This window comes from Apus apus, chromosome 2 (genome assembly GCF_020740795.1).
Source record: "Apus apus isolate bApuApu2 chromosome 2, bApuApu2.pri.cur, whole genome shotgun sequence".
Taxonomy (NCBI): Eukaryota; Metazoa; Chordata; class Aves; order Apodiformes; family Apodidae; genus Apus; species Apus apus.
Window position 1 is genome coordinate 18,898,711 of NC_067283.1, and position 20,155 is coordinate 18,918,865.

At 37.8% G+C, this 20,155-nt stretch overlaps 1 protein-coding gene across 2 annotated transcripts in view; it reads left to right on the forward strand.

The window, feature by feature from the left end:
- The window catches only part of PIP4K2A (phosphatidylinositol-5-phosphate 4-kinase type 2 alpha), a 111,899-nt gene that overhangs the window by 51,309 nt on the left and 40,435 nt on the right, over positions 1 to 20,155 (forward strand). For both annotated transcript variants that reach the window (XM_051611674.1, XM_051611676.1), the window contains exons 2-3: positions 9,770 to 9,867; positions 11,016 to 11,112. In XM_051611674.1, the coding sequence (XP_051467634.1) occupies positions 9,770 to 9,867; positions 11,016 to 11,112 (195 nt within the window). The remainder of the gene's footprint in view (positions 1 to 9,769; positions 9,868 to 11,015; positions 11,113 to 20,155) is intronic.

A 20,155-nucleotide genomic window follows, 5' to 3' on the forward strand; every position in this document is an offset into this window, starting at 1 on the left:
GTTATATCTGGGCAGTTAGTATCAGATAAGTAACAATAATAAATTCATTAAATACTGTGTATAGCATTACTGCCAAAATAAATTTGGATTCTGCATGGAAAAGGTATGTGCAGAGCAGAAGCAGGATCGTGCTCATTGTAAACAGACCAGAATACCCTGCTCTCCCAAATACCGAACAACTGGCAAGTGAACTCATGGCATCAGTAACAAGAAGTTGCAGAGACTCTGTGTGTGTGTGTATAAATGAATGTATATTTGTAACATGTCTGTCAGAAGGGGAGAGTAATGCATGTTTAGAAACTATATTTAGGAGAACAAGTAAGGATTCCTGCCTTAATGGCCACAGAGGAGATGGTCAGCAAAGTGCTAAAACAGCCCTTTGACAATCCCAAACATCTGTTCTGCAGTTGCCATCCAGCCTGGGCTCTTTTTTGTTTCCTTGGTCCTTGAGGCCTTTCACATCTCCTTCCAGGAGCTGTCACGTTGTCCTGACTACCAACCACTTTTGCTTTTGCTCTGACAGCATTTTTATAAACAGAACCCATACAGTGGCTCAACTGTAGAAAGAGAAAATGTCTGGATGGTATAATGATAAAACCTGGAAGACGGGTAACCCTCCCAGGTGACTACAGACCTGTTAGCCTGACCTCAGGCATTACACTACTTCAAAGGGAAAAATTGCATGGTAAATGCAACAGGAATACAGCGTGACCAGATGCATCAGGGAAATAACTAAAGGGATTCCTCTAAAACAAGGAAACAACATGGTTCTGCACAGAAAAATTACTACTTCTCCTGGAAGCTAAAAAAATGCTTTTTTAGCTGAAGGCTAATCAGTACTGGCAGAGCAAGTTCTGTACATTGTGCTCTCGGATTCCTCTATAAAGTCCATGATACCAAGAACTATGGCTGTACTGCTTTACAAAGCAATAAAATACTTGTTGTATGACCTTCATGTACTTGCTTCTGGAGTCACTCATGTTCGGTTAATTAACTTCATAAATTAGGTTTATATAATGCAAATGGTATTGCCAGTTTCCAGGAAATTTGCCTCACAGCTTCAGCCTTCACCTAACCCAGAGTCAGAAATGCCCAAAAGGAATCATATTTTATTGTCATTTTTTCACAAGTCAACATTTTCCTAAATAGTAACTTCTTTGTGAAGTTGGAATGTGTGACAGAACATTAAAATGGGTTACCAAAAAGCCTATTCAGGAGTTGGTCTTCCTTCTCCTTAATTGTAATAACAATGTGAAGTACATTATTGCTTCTGAAGCCCATCTGATGCCTTCAATTGTTGTGCTTTTTTCTATTGAATTTCATTTTGCAGTTCTAATATTCAGGTAGAGCTGCAAACTCTCCATATTTTTTCAACAGTTTACTGCAATTTTATGTTTAGCTGCATAGGCTCATTTTTCCTGTTCAAAAAAGTTATACTGGTAAAATATGATCTTAAAAGCTGTTATGAGAGATGAGCATTATTTAATAGACTCCTTTGAGTCTGTTGGTTGGTTGGACAGTTTGGTTGTTTTCTAGGTCTGAGTAACGTGATTTATGGAATACAAGTGCAATTTTATTTAATTTTGTTCCTGCTTGTTGAACTTTTCTTCCAGAACCCACAATTGATGATTTAGAAAATGAGCAGAATCCATGGGTTGTGTATTACTTTGTATTTTGAATTGAAACTATTTTTGTTAAATGTTTCATAAATAAATACTTGGTGGCTGCCAATATCCTCCTCTTTTTAGGTGTTCTCTTGTGAAGCTTGCAGGGTAAAGCCAAGTAAACTAAGGTTTATCTGTTGCCAGATAAGCGTTTTATTCTTTAATCTGAAAAATATAGACCAGATTGCTATCAGACCTTGTGACAAGTGTGTATTTTAAATCACTATTTCAAACAATAGTTGAAGATACCTTTTTGCTTTGAAAGATTGTATTAAAGCACATCAACTTCCCAGCACACAAATTGAAGCTCAAAAATGAAGGCTTGAGATATTTCTGCTCCAAAACATAAAATGTTCTTTTATCAATTTTGTGACAAGCCCACTGTCTAGTAGCTTGTCTTGTTTTCTTGTTAGCTGTTACATTAGCCAAAAAGGATGAGCTCATCTGTATTGTGTGCATCACAACTCATCCAAATCTGAGGGACTTTCATTGCTTTACAATTTCCTTTTGGACTGAGATGGCACTATATTTTTGTATGCTGTTTGCTACTCAAATTGTTTCGCATGTCAAAAATCTACACTAGAAATAAGTTGCATTTCTATTACACTATTTTTCTTTTAATTGATGTGCACCAATATCTCTGTACACACTCTTACATTTGTCCTAGCTTTTTAGGAGAATGGGAGGTTATCATGACAAGCATTATATCTGAGCTGCTTAATTTATATTGGGTCTTTGATTATTTGGCACATTATGAAGTGTTAATTTTTGCACTCATTGAAAGGTGTAAGCAGATTCACAGGAAGTTTAACCAAATCTGTAGAAATGTGACTTTATGCTTGTCTGACACTATACAACAGATGTTCTGGATTTTCTAGAATGTGCAAATGTCCAAGCAACTCAAAGAATTTGAAAACTTGCATCACAACATTTGTAAAGGGAATTTCATTTTGGTGCTTTTGTTCAAATGTTCTTTAAACACTGTCACTCCAAACTTTGAATAGGAGTGATAAACAACCTATAAAATCCTTCATTTGCATTTTGGGCCCTGATACTCCAAGTTTAAAGAAAAACACCAAGAAATGAATGCTCTTCAAAACCATTTTTTTTCCTCTTTTTTGGGACTGTATGCAGTATGTCATAATATCCTGTGCAGAGCTTTCTTGAGTATGTCACAATATCCTGCTTTCCATGTGGATGCATGTGCTGCAGACTTTCCCTCTCCAAAGATACCCTTCTGCTGTTGAAAACAGCAACTAAAAAGTCTCATGAAAACATCTAGAGTTTGCTGTGACGTTTTTTTCCCTTTTTTTTAAGTGAAAGACAATAAGACTTCAGAAGAGTCTTGCTACTTTTTTTGGTAACAAGTAAATAAGCTTAAGTAAGCTGTAATTGATGTATTCATTTCTAAGAATTTCAAAATCCGTGCAGTGTATTTAATATTTTTGCAGAGTATTTCAGATACTTTGGGAAAAGTGTAGCTTTTTGCATTAAGGCAATTTGAAATACATTTGATTCAATTGGGCCTACTTTTCTAGCATTCGATTATTGAATGTCATTGAAGGCCAACAATCTTAACGCCAGGTATCACCTGAACTCTAAAAGCATGAAGCTGCTCTAGTAATTACTGGTAGATAGTTTGAGAAGTGAAACTTCAGTACCTATTACTTTGGCAGCTATGTGAGCTTTTATGTTGGTTTGGGTTTTTATCTCTCCATATTCCTTAAATTAAAATGGTGCTGAAGGCTCAGAGAGAATTAAATATTTCACCCTGTGTTTTTCTTAGTCATATAATTGCTTTAATTTCAGGCCTTGTTTCTGAATAGGTAACCAGAAATTACTTATATAGAAGTTCCCTATGTAATTTAAACTCCTAGTGCACTGTGTAGTTAATTAAAAAAAAAAAAGTCTATGTGTATATTTTTTACCTTGTGCTTTTAGAGAGGAAAAAAAAGAGATTAATTTTTGTGTGATTGAAATGATGAAAGCCTCATTTAAAACAAATTAAGGACTATTTTGCTGAACTGATTTATTTCTCTACAGCAGAACTTAGCTTAACCTTTTATTTCTCTTGCAAGAATGGCTTTGAGTGTAATTTAAACTGTCAAATGACATTTATCAAATGATGGCTTTGCCCCGTAACAGGCAAATGTCTTCCACAAAATTGATTAGCTGCTGACCTCACCCACCCTTTCCAGACCCTTCAAGGTAGATTTCAAAGAGTTGTAAAATAATCACTTCACTTTCAGTTTATACTTCAACACAAGGCGTTTACTGTCCCAGTAGCGGTACTGTGGCAGGTTCCACATCTGGGAAGGAGAGGATGTAAATGTCTGCCTATAGCTCTGCCTGTCACCACTGGCCCGGTGTGCTTTAGCCTACTCCTTGCAAAACAGGAATAGCTTTGGAAACGGCTTTTCACAGAATAATAGAATAAGGTTAAGAAACTTTATCTCCTAGATGACTCTGCTCTAGTAATCAGGTAGATTCTCTGTGATAAGACCTGCAGGGTGTTCAGTTATCAAGAAGCTCCTGGAAGAATGAAGAACAATAGTCTTCTAAATGTGAAATTTTGTATCTCCAACGGTTTTTGTCTGTTGCATTCTTATTCACCAGCCTTGTTTTCAAAGAGCAATCCATTAAAATCTAATAGACTTGATTTTTTTTAACACATTAACCTACCAGTAAATGAGTTAACTGTGCCTTTGAAAAAGTCTGTGGCCATGTCACAATGCTGGCTTCATGTCTGAACTAAAAGTACTGTCTGATATTTTTTTCTCTTCAGAGCTCTGTACAAGTTTCTTTGCCAAAGAAGAAACTGAGATGTGGAAAGTAAACCATGAACATAAAAATCTCAGAACTGCTGGTGATGTTAAAAGTTCAATTCTATTTTCAGACCTTAATAATTTCTTTCTTCCAAAGTCTCCTCCAGTCCCACTTCTTCCAAAATCTGTGTTTAAAAATACACAAATTTGTGAAAAATGCACTTGACTCTCTCAGAGTAACAAACCAGTTGTAGCTTGTTTGTCTCGGCAGATCAAACTGCTGTGCACTGGCTTTCAGTTCAGAGAGCTGGGAGAGAAGCAGAACTGAAAGGAAAGTGGCATTTCCACAACTTCAGCTTCTTCCAGCAGCAGGAGGAGCTGGGATTTTCCTGTGTGTGAAACTGCTGAGAGCCACAACTGCAACTGAGATGTTTTATCAAGCTGTTCAGTGTGAAAGCACCTCATCCTTCCTTAGTGATGTTAAATTAGAAAGAAACTGTATCTACGCTGTATATTAAAGCTGAGATACTAAATACGAGAAACCACGTACAGAGTGAAGGCTTTAAATAGGAAGGGAACTTCAAAAGGAACCACTAGGCATAGCTGAATAGCCTGCATGTCATTTGTGATGTGGTTGGGATTACATTTTTGAACACTGGTCTACCTGCCTTGTTCCATTTTATATATTGTTTTGTTGTTATTCTTTTGTGATTTTGGGTTGGTTTTTTTAAAATCAATTATACCAGCTGTAATGTGTTACACAGGTTTCTTGTAGCATTGTAGTGATAGGCATCAGCTTGTATCTTTTAGAGAAGAGGATCATTGTTCTGGCTCCTCTGGCTAAGCATGCTATTATGCTGTAAATTGCCTTTATTATATGCTGCTTAAATATCTCATTGTCTGCTTTTCTTACAAGCAATTTATTGCTGCTTATGTTCTGACAGAATGAAAACTAATGTTTAATTATGCATTGCCCTGGCAATGCAGTGTTTAGGGTGAATGTATCTGAATTAAATAAGGACCATTAATAATGCCTAACAATTTATGATATATTCGTTGCTTGATCTCAAATCATATAAATTAGAGAAGCTTATTTGAAATGTCACCAATATAAGATGGCTTTGTGGGAACACCTCTCTGTGTGCTAATTTCAGAATCATTACCAGCTGAGTCTTACTATTTATTCAATGTCCAGTAGGCCTTTATTATTCCCTTATTTGCAGTTTAATTACAACCTCTGTTTTCCTGACAGTGTGAATTCAATCCTAAACCTGCAGGAGCAAAATGAGTGGCAATCAGTCGGTTTTTGCCTGAAAGGCCCCTCCTGCCTGCCAGGCCGAGCCGCAGCTCTCAGCAGCTCCTGCAGCCTCCATCTTCTCTTCTGAGTCTTTAACGGGGAGATGTCAGTCTGAGGTGTTTAAAATCCTTCTTCCTTAAAGCTTGTGTGCTGAGGGGGATGTCTTCATCTCATATAACCACCTGGTTTTATGCCAATATCAGAGAAGATACGTGAATAGATTACTTAAAGGGAGACTTCTGGTTCATTTATTAATGTCTTGTGTGTATGAGTTATTAATGTTATTAATGTTATTAATAGACATCAGGTATTTATACACAATATGCATGGTTACTGTGCAATTAAAATCTTAGTAATTCGTATTTAAAATAATCCGTTCTCTGAGGCTATTATATGGGATTTAAATTCCTCAAAGATACAGTAAGGATTGTCTGTTTCAAACAAGATGAACTGCAGCAGAATTTCGTATTTGCAACAAGAAATCAGGGCAGTTAAAGGATGTAGGCTGCAGGACTGCAAACTTCCTCAGTATGATGCACATGCATTTACTTTAGAGATGCTGTAAATGTGGGTTCTCTTAAAAGTAATTATCATTAAAGGAATGCTTGATCCTGAGTCCTCAGCAACAAGTCAGTCCTCTGTCCAGTGAGCTTTCTGCTTCATTTATGCATTGTGATTGTCTCTTGTGGGAAATTGTGTCTTGCTTATGATTGTGTTCCATTCAGAAACGCTCCTTTGAGGAAAATGGGTATTTCTTATTTCCTATGTAATTATTAGAGCTATTGTAACACAGTTTCTGTTGTAATTGGGAATACTGAACTTTTATCCTCACAGTCACATTTCATTTACTTTTGCTGAGAGAGCTAGCTGTGTTCAACTGGTAACACAAAGAGATGCACATAATAAATGGCAAAGGTACTGCATCCATCTTAATCAAAATTTTGTGTCATGCCTGGCTTTCAAACACAGAAAAAAGCGCAACATTTTCATCTGAGATTAGTTCAAAATGTTGTCTCTTTCTTTCATATTCTGTGTCTTTCATATTCTGTGTCTTTCAAATGTAGCTGTTGCTTAACGTGGTAAAGGCAAAGTGGAGAATTGATCCTTCTGACCTTTCCCTTTTCTTTCAGCTTTTCAAGATCTGTTTGTATGGGAGTTTTGGATATTGTTTCTTCGCCCTTCCCCCTGTAGTGTGGTTCTAGTTTCCACCAAGATCTAATGACATGGGTATTCCTTTCTGTCTTGTGTGCACTTTCCGATCTGGTCTCATCTAATCTATCCAAAAAATGTACTATTGCACAAAGAACCAGACCTTATACTTGAAAGGTTTAAATTAATTAATGGCCTGTGCCACAGGGATGTGCCATTACTCAGCTGGTGTGCTGTACCAAAGGTCATTTCTACTGTGTGTTCATCACCTGCTTTGTTTCCCCCTCCTGCTAGAGAGAAATTCCTTAAAATATTAGAGAAATTGCTTTTACATATCTGAGATTTGAATGAATCTCAAACCCACATGTACCCTCTCAAAAAAACTCCAAACCCTCCCCTTTCCCCACCCAAAAAAAACCCCCAACCCAGTAACCTTTTATGAGCCTGCATTTTTTGCCTGATTCTTGTAGGGAACTTCCTGATAGAATTTTTTTGGCATTTTTGTTTTAAATAAAAGGTTATCTAAAGTATGCAAATACAAGCATGTTGGCTATGTTATTCCACTATACAAATTACTTTTATAAGGCCTACAGGTACAATTAAAACTGTGCTGTTATAGCACAAATTTGAATATTCACAGCATGACAGCAATTCTGTAGGTGTATTCAGGGAAACTTTACATCAGTCAATTAGAAAGTGAGTGTTTGTGACAATCTCATCAATGGAATTTTGATAATCTAAAATGCAAATTTTCATGGAAACTTGCAAATTGTAGGTGGGCCATTTGAAGATGGTTTAATGCAGCTTTACTGACAGTATTCGCTGGAAGATATTCTTGGGATCACTTTTGTCCAGGACAGAAATGTGCGTGGGTCTCTGTTAGGCCTCTCTGAAGTGTGGAATTTGTTGTACCATCTGGCAGTCTAAGAGAGCGGATAATTCCATACAAACAAATCTAAAGTTTGAAATCTCTGCTTAATATGTCTTCTTGTCTCTAGTTTTGTTTGTGCAACAGCTAGACTAGTTCTGCAGACTCATGAACCTGCCCTGTGGTTTCAGGGTGAGATTGATGTACAGCGATATCGACTGTAGTAAAGAGCATGTATGTTAGATGTAGTGATTTTCGATCAATGTTTTGTTATTTTATGTTGAATTTAATGAGGTGTCAGCATGATTTATTGGGTTTGTACAGCTGTGTTTTCAAAAATTTACTGGAGTTTATTCTTTCTTTCCCTTTGGAAGGAGGAAAGAGCGTTCTCCATACCTCTCCAAGGAGCAGAGCACTTTCAGCTCATCCCAAGTACCTTTCTGTTTCCTTTCTCCACTCTATATAACTGCCATCCCTCTATATAGAGCTTTTCAAGACTTTCTGAAGAAGCATCCTGTAAAGTAAATTCAACAGATTTTATCAGTTTTTGTGTTTGGTGCATGGATCTGAGTAATAAAAATGAGACATGTCAGTGAACATTACTGGGACTTCAAAGCATTGAAGAATGATGAGGCTGCCTGAGCTGCCTGCTTGAGTTGGTTGCTTTCCTCTATTTAAGAGCTATAAGGTTCCTCACTGTTTTCTTATTTTATCTTCAGTTCTGCAAAAGGTCATACTTGCAGTGAGTGCATTTTTTTCCTCCAATATTTATAACCTATAACTGCTTCAGTGAAGTTTCTCCAAAAACCTTTCTTAAGCAGGATGGCATTTACAGGCAACTAGCAGCTTCCTAGTTGGAAAACAGTAATGAATAAGCAGTGCTAAGAGCAGAGAAGCATCCCTGTGTTGCTGTATCCACCCCTGCTGTGCATTTGTATTCATATAGAGTGGCTTTTCCTAAACCCTGTAGAAAACTGCTGAAGCAAAACATGCTCTGCATGAGCAAAAATATTTGACCAGGTAAATCGAGATGTGTGACCAGGGTGTAGAGCACTGCAAGAACATAAGAAAACTGTATGTCATGGGTATTTGGTGCCTGTTGTTGTAGTAGGTATCTTACTCAGCAATTGAAAGCACTGTTGCAAGCTCACAGTTCTCTCTGTTTGTCATGTTTTAGTTACACATCACTTAAGGGGAGATTAATACGTGCAGTAATGAAAACATGCCTACAAACTAGGTAATGGCGAAGTTGTCTACATTTTGTCTCAGAGATGTGACCGAAGTGGATTTCAAATATATATTAAAAAATCCTAATCTTGAGAAGACAGACAATATTTATTTCAAAGCTTGAAAGAACAGATAAATGGTCCCTGTGAATATGACAAAATAGGGGCAACCTTAGAACTTACTTCTGAGTCTACTTCTAGGCAAAAATTTAGCTACTTAAATAGTTTGTCCAACTTGAACAAGCAAAAAAATGCCTGAATGCTATGACTGGCAAAAACTCAGCTGAGGTCGGCACTGTTGGGAGAACAAGCCTCTACTTACTGAGCCCAAAGTGTGTGCATTCACATGTAAGCAAAATTTTATTTTTATAAATAGTTCAAGGCACAGACATGTAAAAATGGCTCACAAGCTGCAAAGGTAAAGAGTTGTCTGAAATGTAGAATTTGAGTTACCTTTGGAAAGCACAGCTCAGCAGATGAAACAAGAACTGCGTGTTGGGATTAAAGATCATTTTGCTGGCATCCTCATTGACCTTCCATAAAAAGTACACTCCAGGTGTGCTTTCAAGCACTTTTTTTCCTGAAACTAGTATAAATATGGAATGCTGTTTCTTCTTTTCTAAAGTGTCTGTTTTGTGATTGCAATAAATCTGCTTTTGCATTCTTCTTTTACTTTCATTCAATATATGAATGTATTTAGTTTTCATTCAATATATATACTGAATAACATTTTTGTAATTAAGACACATTCAGTATCTTTGCAAATACATCAGCAAATAAATATATTCTGTTTTCTCTAGATCAATGAACTGAGCCATGTTCAAATCCCTGTTATGTTGATGCCAGATGATTTCAAAGCGTACTCCAAGATAAAGGTGGACAATCACCTTTTCAACAAGTAAGTACAAGTAACAATTCTTTGTAGAAGTGAGTAGTGGCAGTGATATTTTTATGAAGTACTATGAACTCTGTTATTTTTCAGTTGATGGGACTGAAGTTTTGATGATTAAGTTAATCCTGTGATAAACATAACCATCTGTGCTGTTCTGAAAAGCAACAGCAGGGGCTGCTGGGTAGTGTTTTTCCTCCATATGGTTTATTATTGCCTTGTGAGTCTCTTACACATTGAAGATGATCCTTTTTTGGTGCAATTATTTAGGGTTGATATAAGCACATGTTTGGATATTTTTAAAAACACAAATTCTTGTGTGTGTACTTTTAACTAAATGCAATATTTTAATTTGAAAATTTTCATTGAAAATTGAAATTTAAAGCATATAGCAAAGACTAATAATGTTCAGCATGTTATAACTCTTAATAGGAAATCGTACTGATCATACAGAGGCTTCAAAAGTATTAAGATCATTTCATGTAATATCTACATCTCTTAAAAATGCTCCACGAACACACGTACAGACATACAAAACTATTAATGCTGTTTTATGTACAATCTGCATTTTATTTAAGAATGTATTTGGAAAAAGGAAGAATGCTGCTACTTTGGGTCTTCTGATCTGTGGCAAAGGTGAAAATAACTTTTCTTGCTGTCCTGGTTTAAGCTGTGACACTCTCTTAAAAGTCTGAAATTAACACTAGGATATTAAAATCAGCTCTGTACTGAATGTGTCCATTTTTCTTGAAGCCTTGGCACTGTCAGTACTTTCTGGTGTCACAGATGGTAGAATAATTCTTATATAAGCCAATGTAAGATTTCACCTTTGAAGCAATTTTAGGGCAATAGAAAAGCATTCTTTTCTGCTTTTGAGTCCAGGTTCCAAATTTATCAAAATACTGTTTGATTATTTCATCCAGTTACGTTATAGCTTGTTTAGAAACAAGTGGTCTAATGTGTATAAATTTATAAAAAATTGTAAAGAAAAAGAAAATAATGGGGTGAGACCAAATCTCATTGAATAAAAGAAAGCATTAGAAGAAAGGTTATAAATCTCCGTATCCTCTACTTTGTATGAACAGAATTGGGACAGAATACTCTACAATTATTTACATGCAGGTGAATGAAGTTGATTTGGTTTTCTTTTCTTTCAGAGAAAACATGCCAAGTCATTTCAAATTTAAGGAATATTGTCCAATGGTTTTCCGTAATCTAAGAGAGAGGTTTGGAATTGATGATCAAGACTTTCAGGTAAGTTTGCTTTCAAAGCACCTAGACTGGTGATGCTTACAGATTTTAAAAGTTAGTAATGCTGCAGCTGTGAAGAAATAGGTCAGTGTGCTGTAATAGTACTCTTTTATTTTTGTGTAAGTTGGAGAAGAGCTAAGAAGAGAATACATTCTTTTTACTCCTTCCCCCACCTGCAAGCAGAATGTTTCTGGTTTACCTCTTTGCATGCCCTCGCTGTCTTCTGGTTCCTGCCCTTCTCCTATCTTTAGCCCTCTTTGTTTCCTGTCAGAGTACCTCCCAGTCATAACCCATGTTATAAAAACTGGGGTGATACCTCTTGCAATGGGGAATGAGTTATAAATAATGTCTGAACACTACTGAAGAGATGCTGCGTTTAGCTGGGTCATTCAGATAACAATTGCTTCAGTGGTGTATCTGTGTGAGATGTGGTTCCTGAAACAACCACAGCCTTTTTTTTTTTTTTCCTTCATGCTCTTTTTGTTTAGAAAAGAGTGACCTGTGGCCCACCAACTTCATACTGCTTCGTTATGTCTCTATTTCCTGTTGTTAAGAGGATCTGGAAACAAACAGCTTGCACAGAGCAGATACAGCAAAACAAGAAATTGCCCTAGATTTGGCAGGGTGGTTCCTTGCAGTCAAAGCTTCTTTGTCTTTGCAGAAGAAAGTTCTTGAACTCTGCTTCAGTCTGATTTGCCAGTACTCACTGACATTTCTTTTTCCATAACTGCTCCTAAAACACACTATTTCAGTCACAGGGGCAACTCCTTCTGCAGGCACACTGCGAGATGTCCTGTCCTAAACAGCACTGGCTGTATGACCCAGCATCCGCTTCCTGTCATGCTCTTTTTAAACTGTTTTGGTGTGGGCTGCAATTGTGTTTGTAGCCTGTTACTAAGATATATTAGAAGCAGATACTGAATAAACATCTAAATGAATTGTATGAAATGCATTTGTCATAACACTCCCATTCTTGCTACACAGAGCAGACTGAATACTGCAGCCAAAGTCTGTGTCTCAGTCCTTCAGCTTGTCCCCTTTGCCAGTTTTCCGCTTTTCAATATCAAGCATTATGTTAAAAATGCATAGATGGGTTAAAGTGAGCTTGCAGGAGTGTAGATGGAGATTAGGTTAAGGATCTTGGTATATGGCCACTGCAACTTCAGTAAGACATTTTGCCAGTAGGTGAAGGAAGGGCTTGGGCTGGTGTCTTTTTGGTAAAGCTGTCCCGATCCTATCGCATGATTATCCTGTTTACTGAAGAACTGTTTAAGAGGACACAGACCAAGTTTCAGGCCAGCAGTTAAAACAGTTATATCAAATTGCATTCCTGGTTCAATTTTCCTGATGGACCGAAGAGGATCCTATTGTTTGGGAAGTTATTTGATCCCTTGATGTGAAGATTTCCTTTTTCTTGATAAAGGACCAGTGTGCTGAAGAGGAACATGTCATTGCTTATAAAATTAACGTATCAGCTCATGCTCGGTATCTTCTAGAAGATAGGGTGATGACATTACTAGGTAGTCAAAGTTAATTTCAATAAATATATTAGAAGACAAGACGCTTTCATTAGTTAAAACAGGCAAAAAGCGTAATAAAAAATGCTGCATTGCGCAGCACTGTGAAATGTTTCCATCTCCACTGTTCTTCAGTTCACTGTTCTATCTTCTGTTCTACAACAGAAATTCCAATTGCAACTATGTTATACTGGTGTTTGGATTTATTCATTATACCAGTGATAAACCATGTCTTTTGGGGTTTTTGACAGTGTAACCAAACAACAATCCAGAAGAAGAAAATGCAGCCACATCCTGATTTTTAATTCAACAAAATTATGTAGTAGCTGGAAAAAAATTCTTAAATGCTATTTAGCATTTAATGTATATTTAGCAAAATACCAGAAGATAGTTAATATTAATTTTGGCCCAAGGGAAGGCAGTGTTTGCATTCACTGTTCTTTTTTTCCTCAATCCAAACAGTTTGTCCCTCTGAATTCTTATTCTACTGGACTGTTCTGATATTTTGGGGTTTTTAAATGCTCAAAGTAGTAATGTATTTCAAACACAATTTTCAAGTAAGATTATTTTTACAGAAATACACTTAGATGAAAATTCAGGTCACCCCATGTGTAAGATAGGGATTATCCCTATTAAAAGTAGAAGTAGATTTCATTTTAATGTTACATTCTCTGTGATTTAAAAAGGGCCTCTAATTTGACAAATGGAGACTCACAGTTTATCCCTTTTTTTCTGATAATCTTTGTCTTCAAGGAAGTTATTACAATGACTAAAATTATTGTCTTATACTCAGAGCCAAACGTGAAATGGCAGAACCCTGTGCATTAAGGGAAGGCTTACAGAAGGGATAGCAAATAACTTTCTTTAGATAGTTTTTCTTATATAATGTATTTCAGGAAGGGAGTCCTAATCAATTGTGAACAATGTCATTCCCATTATTGAGCAAAATAGGATTGGTGTAGATAAATAAACCAAATTAGCTTGTTCGTTAGGCAAACACATCAGGTTAAACCAGGAAGAACATTCATTTAAAATTTTTTTGTTTTCAGAATGTTCTGCAGATATCCTTGATGAGTTGTTCCAGAGGACAGATAGTACTTACTCATAAGGAAAGGCTAAAAAGGCCCTACCTCATGAAAAGAATTTGGTAGTGTATGCTCTGGTTACTGTGCTATGCTAATTTTAATTCTTTACATTGTGTTATTCACTTTGTATAGTAATGTCATGGACTGCATGATACATAGGCTTAGTTCATGTATAGAGTGGTTAATATAGTGTTTTTTCTTACAGAAATCTCTTATCCCTGAAGAGAGATAAATCTCACAAAATCCAGGGATTTTCCCCACACACAGTCTGCTTCAGAGTCAGGGGAATTCCTTAAATTGTCTGTGGTTCATGCCTTACAGGAAGCCATTTCTAATTATGGCAGTTATGATTCCTATCATGGACTCCTTCCTTTCACATGATGAAAACCAACTTCTTTTTTTGAGCTATCCTTGGTAATCTGTCCTACATCTACCTGTCTTTTGTAGCTGGTGGGGCATCTCTGAGACATTTTGATTAGTGCTGAACTAGGATTATAGTTTCATGAAGATACATGTGTAGTTGCTAATACTGACTCTGGTTTTGGTGATTCATTCTTTATTATGGACAACAATATAGAAAATCAGTATGAAGTTAGTTAAATCTTGAGTTTTATTCAAAGGTTGCCTATAGAACATTGGTATGACAAATTAAGTCTTCAGTCTAGGTTAAGAAACTTTCTTCTTGTGTCAAAAACAAGTTTTATTAGACCCCAGTCTTCCTTCTTGGTGATCACATATTACTAAGTTATTTATTGCATCAAATTAAAATGTTTTCTGGCTGTTTTTTCTTAGAAAGGGAAACACAGGTGTTGATTAGTCAATAGGAATCAAAATGGCATTTGAATAACAGAGAAGCCACTTATAGAGACTACAAATTATCAAAGGGAAAGAGATTATTGTTTTGTGCTATCAGATGATACAAGTAAGTACATGTGCATCTCAGATTAAGGATAATGGGGTTTTTTAAGTGTCAAAAGTAATTCCGCAAGCCAGAGCATTAAAGATGGACAAATTTAGCCTTGATAGGTTTAATTATCTTGATCTTGTATTTTTTTAGTGTCTTCTATTTATTTATCGAAAAATAATCCCTAACTCTTTAAGACCCTCCTAACATTGACAGGAAAATACATGAGAGCTCCTAGAGGAAAAAAAAAAAAATAAAGAGATTAGGAAACTGATGTAGTAAAATAAATCCCTCACTGCAGTCCTAAACTCATTTGATTTCTTTGTTCCCCCATAGCTTTAAATGCTGATTTTGCAAAGGTTATTCTAAAAAAAGGCTTTTTTTTTTCCAAAATATGTGAGATAGCTCTGGGGACTTCAGAGTTTCTTTTTGCCTTGGTTGGCATATCTTGTCTGAAAAAATTGGAGTACGGTTCAGTCAGAAGAATTACAGGAATAGCTTCTGTGAACTGCAAAATTCCAGATCACCAGGCAAGCAGCTAGCTAAACGCCCCCCAGCAAACTCTAGAAAAACAGGATCTACTACGGTTAGAAATGCTTCTGCTTCTCTTGCTCTGGAAAGGGAAACTAACTTTGCTTAAACACATCTGTTCTTGCTTAAAGTTAGTGCTGATTCCCACATCTGGATTCTGCTAGGCAAAAGTGGGAGACTGGGTTCTTGCCCAGTAAAACAGAGTTGCTCTTACCAGAGGGCACCGATGTCCCAGTGTGCCTAATGAGCCTTCTGCTGGGGAGGGAGCACAACTGATTTTCCTTCAAGTTCTAGTACTTAGTGTAGTGACGTGCCCAGTTCTGTCTTGGTCTGTCTGCAGGAGCAGTTTGTAGAGGTTCTCTGTACAGGACAAAGAATTCATAAAGAACTTTTAGCAGTTGGTCTGTAAGTTCTTTTTAAATTAGAGATGCTGACTATTTCTCTGTGTGTATTTTTTGATATAGAAGCTCGAAATACAATAGGAAAAGAGATAATTCCTGCTTATAAGTAATTTCCCTAATAACAAGCCATATGAACTCAGCATCTTTCACTTCTCCTGATATAGGTGTCTCCTTACGTTCCGTTATGTCCTGCAGCTTTCTGTATGGAAGGATTTATAGTCGAGACTAGAGCCAGAATTCTTGTCACCCTATTAATATTTTTGCTGATTTTGTGTGATTTATTCAATACTAAGACATGATATTAAGAGCTTAAAAACTATTTTACAATCAAATATTATATCATAGAACCATTACCCCTTGTCCTATCACTGTCCTCTCTGATGAAAAGCCACTCCCCAGCTTTCCTGTAGCCCCTTCAGGCACTGGAAGGCTGCTATAAGGTCTCCCCAGAGCCTTCTCTTCTCCAGGCTGAACAGCCCCAGCTCTCTCAGCCTGTCTTCATAGCAGAGATGCTCCAGCCCTTTGATCATCTTGATGGCCCTTCTCTGGACCCTCTCCAACAAGTCTGTATCTTTCTTGTGCTGAGGGCACCAGAGCCAGACACAGCACTCCAGGTGCAGTCTCACCAGAGCAGAGTAGAGGGGCAGAATCACCTCCCTGGCCCTGCTGGCCACACTTCTTTTGATACAGCCCAGGATGGAGTTGGCCTTCTGGGCTGCAACTGCACGTTGGTGGCTCATATTGAGGTTCTCATCTACTACCACCCCCAAGTTCTTTTCCTCAGGACTGCTCTCCAGCCATTCTCCCTCCAGCCTGTATTTGTGCCTGGGGTTGTGCCAACCCAGGTGCAGGACTCTGCACTTGGCCTTGTTGAACTTCATGAGGTTGGCACTGACCCACTTCTCCAGTCTGTCAAGGTCCCTCTGGATGGCATCCCTTCCCTCTAGGATGTCAACTACTCCACACAGCTTGGTATTGTCAGGAAACTTGCTGAGGATGCACTCAATCCTACTGTCCATGTCTCCAAAAAAGATGGTTAACAGCACTGGTTCCCAATACTGACCCCTAAGGAGCACCACTCATCACTTGCCTCCACTTGAACACAAGGAAATATTAATCAGATCTCTGCTGGTGCTCCTGCACTGAAATTCATGCCTCCATTTATGGACCCTTTGTTTAGGAAGGAATGAGCCATCTCTAGCATCATCCTGCAGACAAGGTCGTCAATAAATGTATCAGCAACACTATGTTAGGAATTAAATCTTTTTCTGAAGGCAAGATATTTTCATTGAATGCTTAATAAAAGGCATGAAAATTCCTGGAAGTACTGTCTTGGAAAGAAAATTCTTATGCTGCTCATTTTAGCATGTTAAGTCTGTCAGTGCATGAGAAGTTTTTGAGCTCATCTGTCAGATGAAGTACCTGTAGCAGAGTTTACAGTTTGTGGATCCCAAATGGACATTGGCACCAAGATATTCTGAACTGCTGATGTCTTGTTTGAGGTGGGCATAGGCAGTAGTAGGGTGTGGAGCCAGCTGTACTAACAAAAACTGTGGCATTTGTGGTCTTTCCTGGCATGTAAAAAATGAAGTTTGCAATCTGAATATTATGTTCTTGGATTTGGTGCCTTAAGTGTGAGCCCAAATGAGGTTTTAATGACTGTGGGACTTAACTTGAGTATGTACGGAAACAGAATTTTTAACCTCTGGTTTCTCTTTTTCCTGAGAGAAAACATTTAATTTTCTTTGCTTTCAGCAATTCCTTGCCTAAACCAAGTATCATCCACAACTGAGTATTCAAAACAGAATAAAGAAATTTAGTATATACTGGCAACATCAAAACAGTGAGCTTAGAGGTGCTTCCTGGGCTCTTGTGGAGATCAACACTGAAAGTGAGGCATCAAGCCAAGGTCTGCCGGGCTGAAGGGGAGAGGCTCCCAGAGTAAGAGCCCTGACTCTTTCCAAAGCAAGTCCATGCCTTAAACTGGCAGCTCCAAATCCAGACCTACAGTCTCAATAGACTAACTTGATTTAGGTAAGGATCAAATGTTTTATTAATTGAACTCTCATTCAACCAAGTCAAGGAGCCCATAACCCTTCTCCTAGAAGGACAGCTCAGTGCAAAAATTAAGAAGTTGGTGTTTTGCCTTTCTCTGTCAAAAGTCTTTTCTTTCACCACAGGAATAAAAATCTGCTTATAAATGTTCATAGGTGTTTCGAGTGTGAACACCGAGGTCTTAACAAGATCATAGAAGGGAATCAATATTTCTGATGGGTGCACCACAGTAACAGCATTGTCCTGTTTTCTTCTTTTGGAGGCCCCCTGACATTCCCTATAGATCCTTCAAGAGCCCGTTTGATCTGACAAGAAAACATCATGCAATATTGTCCATACAGTTGCCAAAGGCAAGGGAAGGTCATGCCACTGAATGTGCTTGTAGCCTATCTTAGCAATGGCGTGTGCTTTGCTACGTGCCAGACTTTGTAAACACGTGCCAGTGTTGGAGATCCTGGTCATGTTTCTCCATCAGTGCTTCCTGCTCAATGGCAGTGGTAGAATGCATGGTGCCAGCACACAGAGTAAACCCAAAAGTCTTCCCTCCCCATCCCTGAGTGACAAAACCAGACATCTCTGGGTTTGATGCTTCTGTTGTCACATTGGAACACTAGCACTTTGCCTTTCTTCTCACTAGGAATCACTGGCCTGGACATCATCCCAGATGTGGGCTGCTGGTTTCAAATTGCAACAAAAGAACATGTAGCACCCATGTCCAGTTTTATGACACTGTGTCTCTCTGATGTGCTTCGTAATCAGTAACCCAGGTCCAATTCATCCATATCCATCATTCCCGAGGTCGTGTAAAAAGAAGAAAAGGTGAGAGAGAGCTGCAGGCTTGTCTTCATGAGAAGCAGTAGTGCCTGGGCAAGGCAGCACAGTGCTCACTGCTGCCGTAGAACAGCCATGCCATGAGTACGTAATTCTCTGACAGAGATGAACACTACCAGGCTTTTCCACTGACCTATGATTTCAGTCATCACAGAGCATCATCTGTGCACTTGTTTTTGCCTCTTTGTTCATGCAAAGCTTGCCCAGAGGCACTCTTAAATAGGCTGGGATGTGATCTGCTCTGTCTTTAGGGCATGTTGGGCTTGTGAAGCTCTTTCAGCATTCCACGACTTTCGGATGAGATCACAGTACCAGAAACTGCTGTTTGCCTTTGTCCATACACTGTGAAATGGGAAAGTTTTAAATCAATGAGAAGCTGTTAAGCCAGGTTGAAAGATTACTGTTCTTCTAAAGCTCCCTGTGCTTTATCACCAGAATTTTCCTACTGCTCTTTTTGTCTTTTTGTTCGGAAAAGCTTTAACCCAACAGCAATTTTTATTAGACTCCCTTTTTGGATTAGTTACATGGAGCATTTTTATTACATCCAACACATACTTGACATGTTCAAAGTTTCTAAAAAATAATCTTGTCTACTAAAGTAGCAGTTAGAAAACAATGACATTTACATTAGACGTGTAAGAGATTAGAATGAGCTAATTAAATTGATCTTTAAATCTCTCCACCCTCTTGGAGGCTGTGGCTAATCCTTGGCCTCCCACTGTGGAGATAAATATCCGTGCTGTGAACATTTTAAGAAAAGTGGGCAGAGGAGGAAGAGCCTCACCAGCAGTTCGTCTTTGAAGAGGAGGGCAATACTTTGCCAGTTATAAATATAGCTTGCAATTATGGAAGGAGGGGGAGCTTTTCCTGTACTTTAGTGGCTCTACTCCATGTGCTTTCTCACAAAAATGGTTTCAGTTGGAAAAAAATAGCTCCAAACAGCTTAACTTGTTGCTCTTAGAAACAACCAAAGTCTCTGTGGAAATTATTTTGGGTTCTTTTTATATCTGGTGTGGGTATAACTACTATTATCAATAATACCATTAGTATCACTTAATTACAGTAGGTTGCTGTTTTTATTGACCAATGTGCGAGGTAAAAACAGACTTCCAAAGGACAAAGCATTAGGTGGTGTTTTATCTGGCTTCTGAGAACTCTTGAGGATACCTCTTACAAAGTATTTGACTTGATATTTTGTCACTTTGATTTTTAAAATTTGCAATTATTGTGGAGCTTTATAGTTAAAAATACAAATTATGGAAATAATAGATTATTAAATGACAACAATAAAAAGTTTTTAATGAGCAATTGACGTTTTGTGTAGTAAAAACTTGCAGAAGATACAAAATCCATTCAAATGGCAAAGTGAGATAAAGACAAGGATTTTGTACAAAACCCACTTTGATCTCCTGGAATTCTGAGGCTTTCCAAATGAGATGCCTTTTTGTACAGTCAGATGAATAGTTACATGGGTAAAACAAGAGGGCAGAACAGGGGAAGGGAAGGCTGTATTCAGGGAGTTAGTAGCTCTGAGGAGGAACAAGAAGTCAGAGGACAAGAATTTAGCACTAGTGTGAGCTCCTGACTAGGAGGAGTAACAGCACTGCACCCTTGGGTGGATAAATTGAAAGGTATAAAATAAGATCAGAAAGAGCTCTGATGTTTTTTAACATCTGTTTGTTTTATACCTGAAACTAATACTATATATAGTTTTGGTGCTTA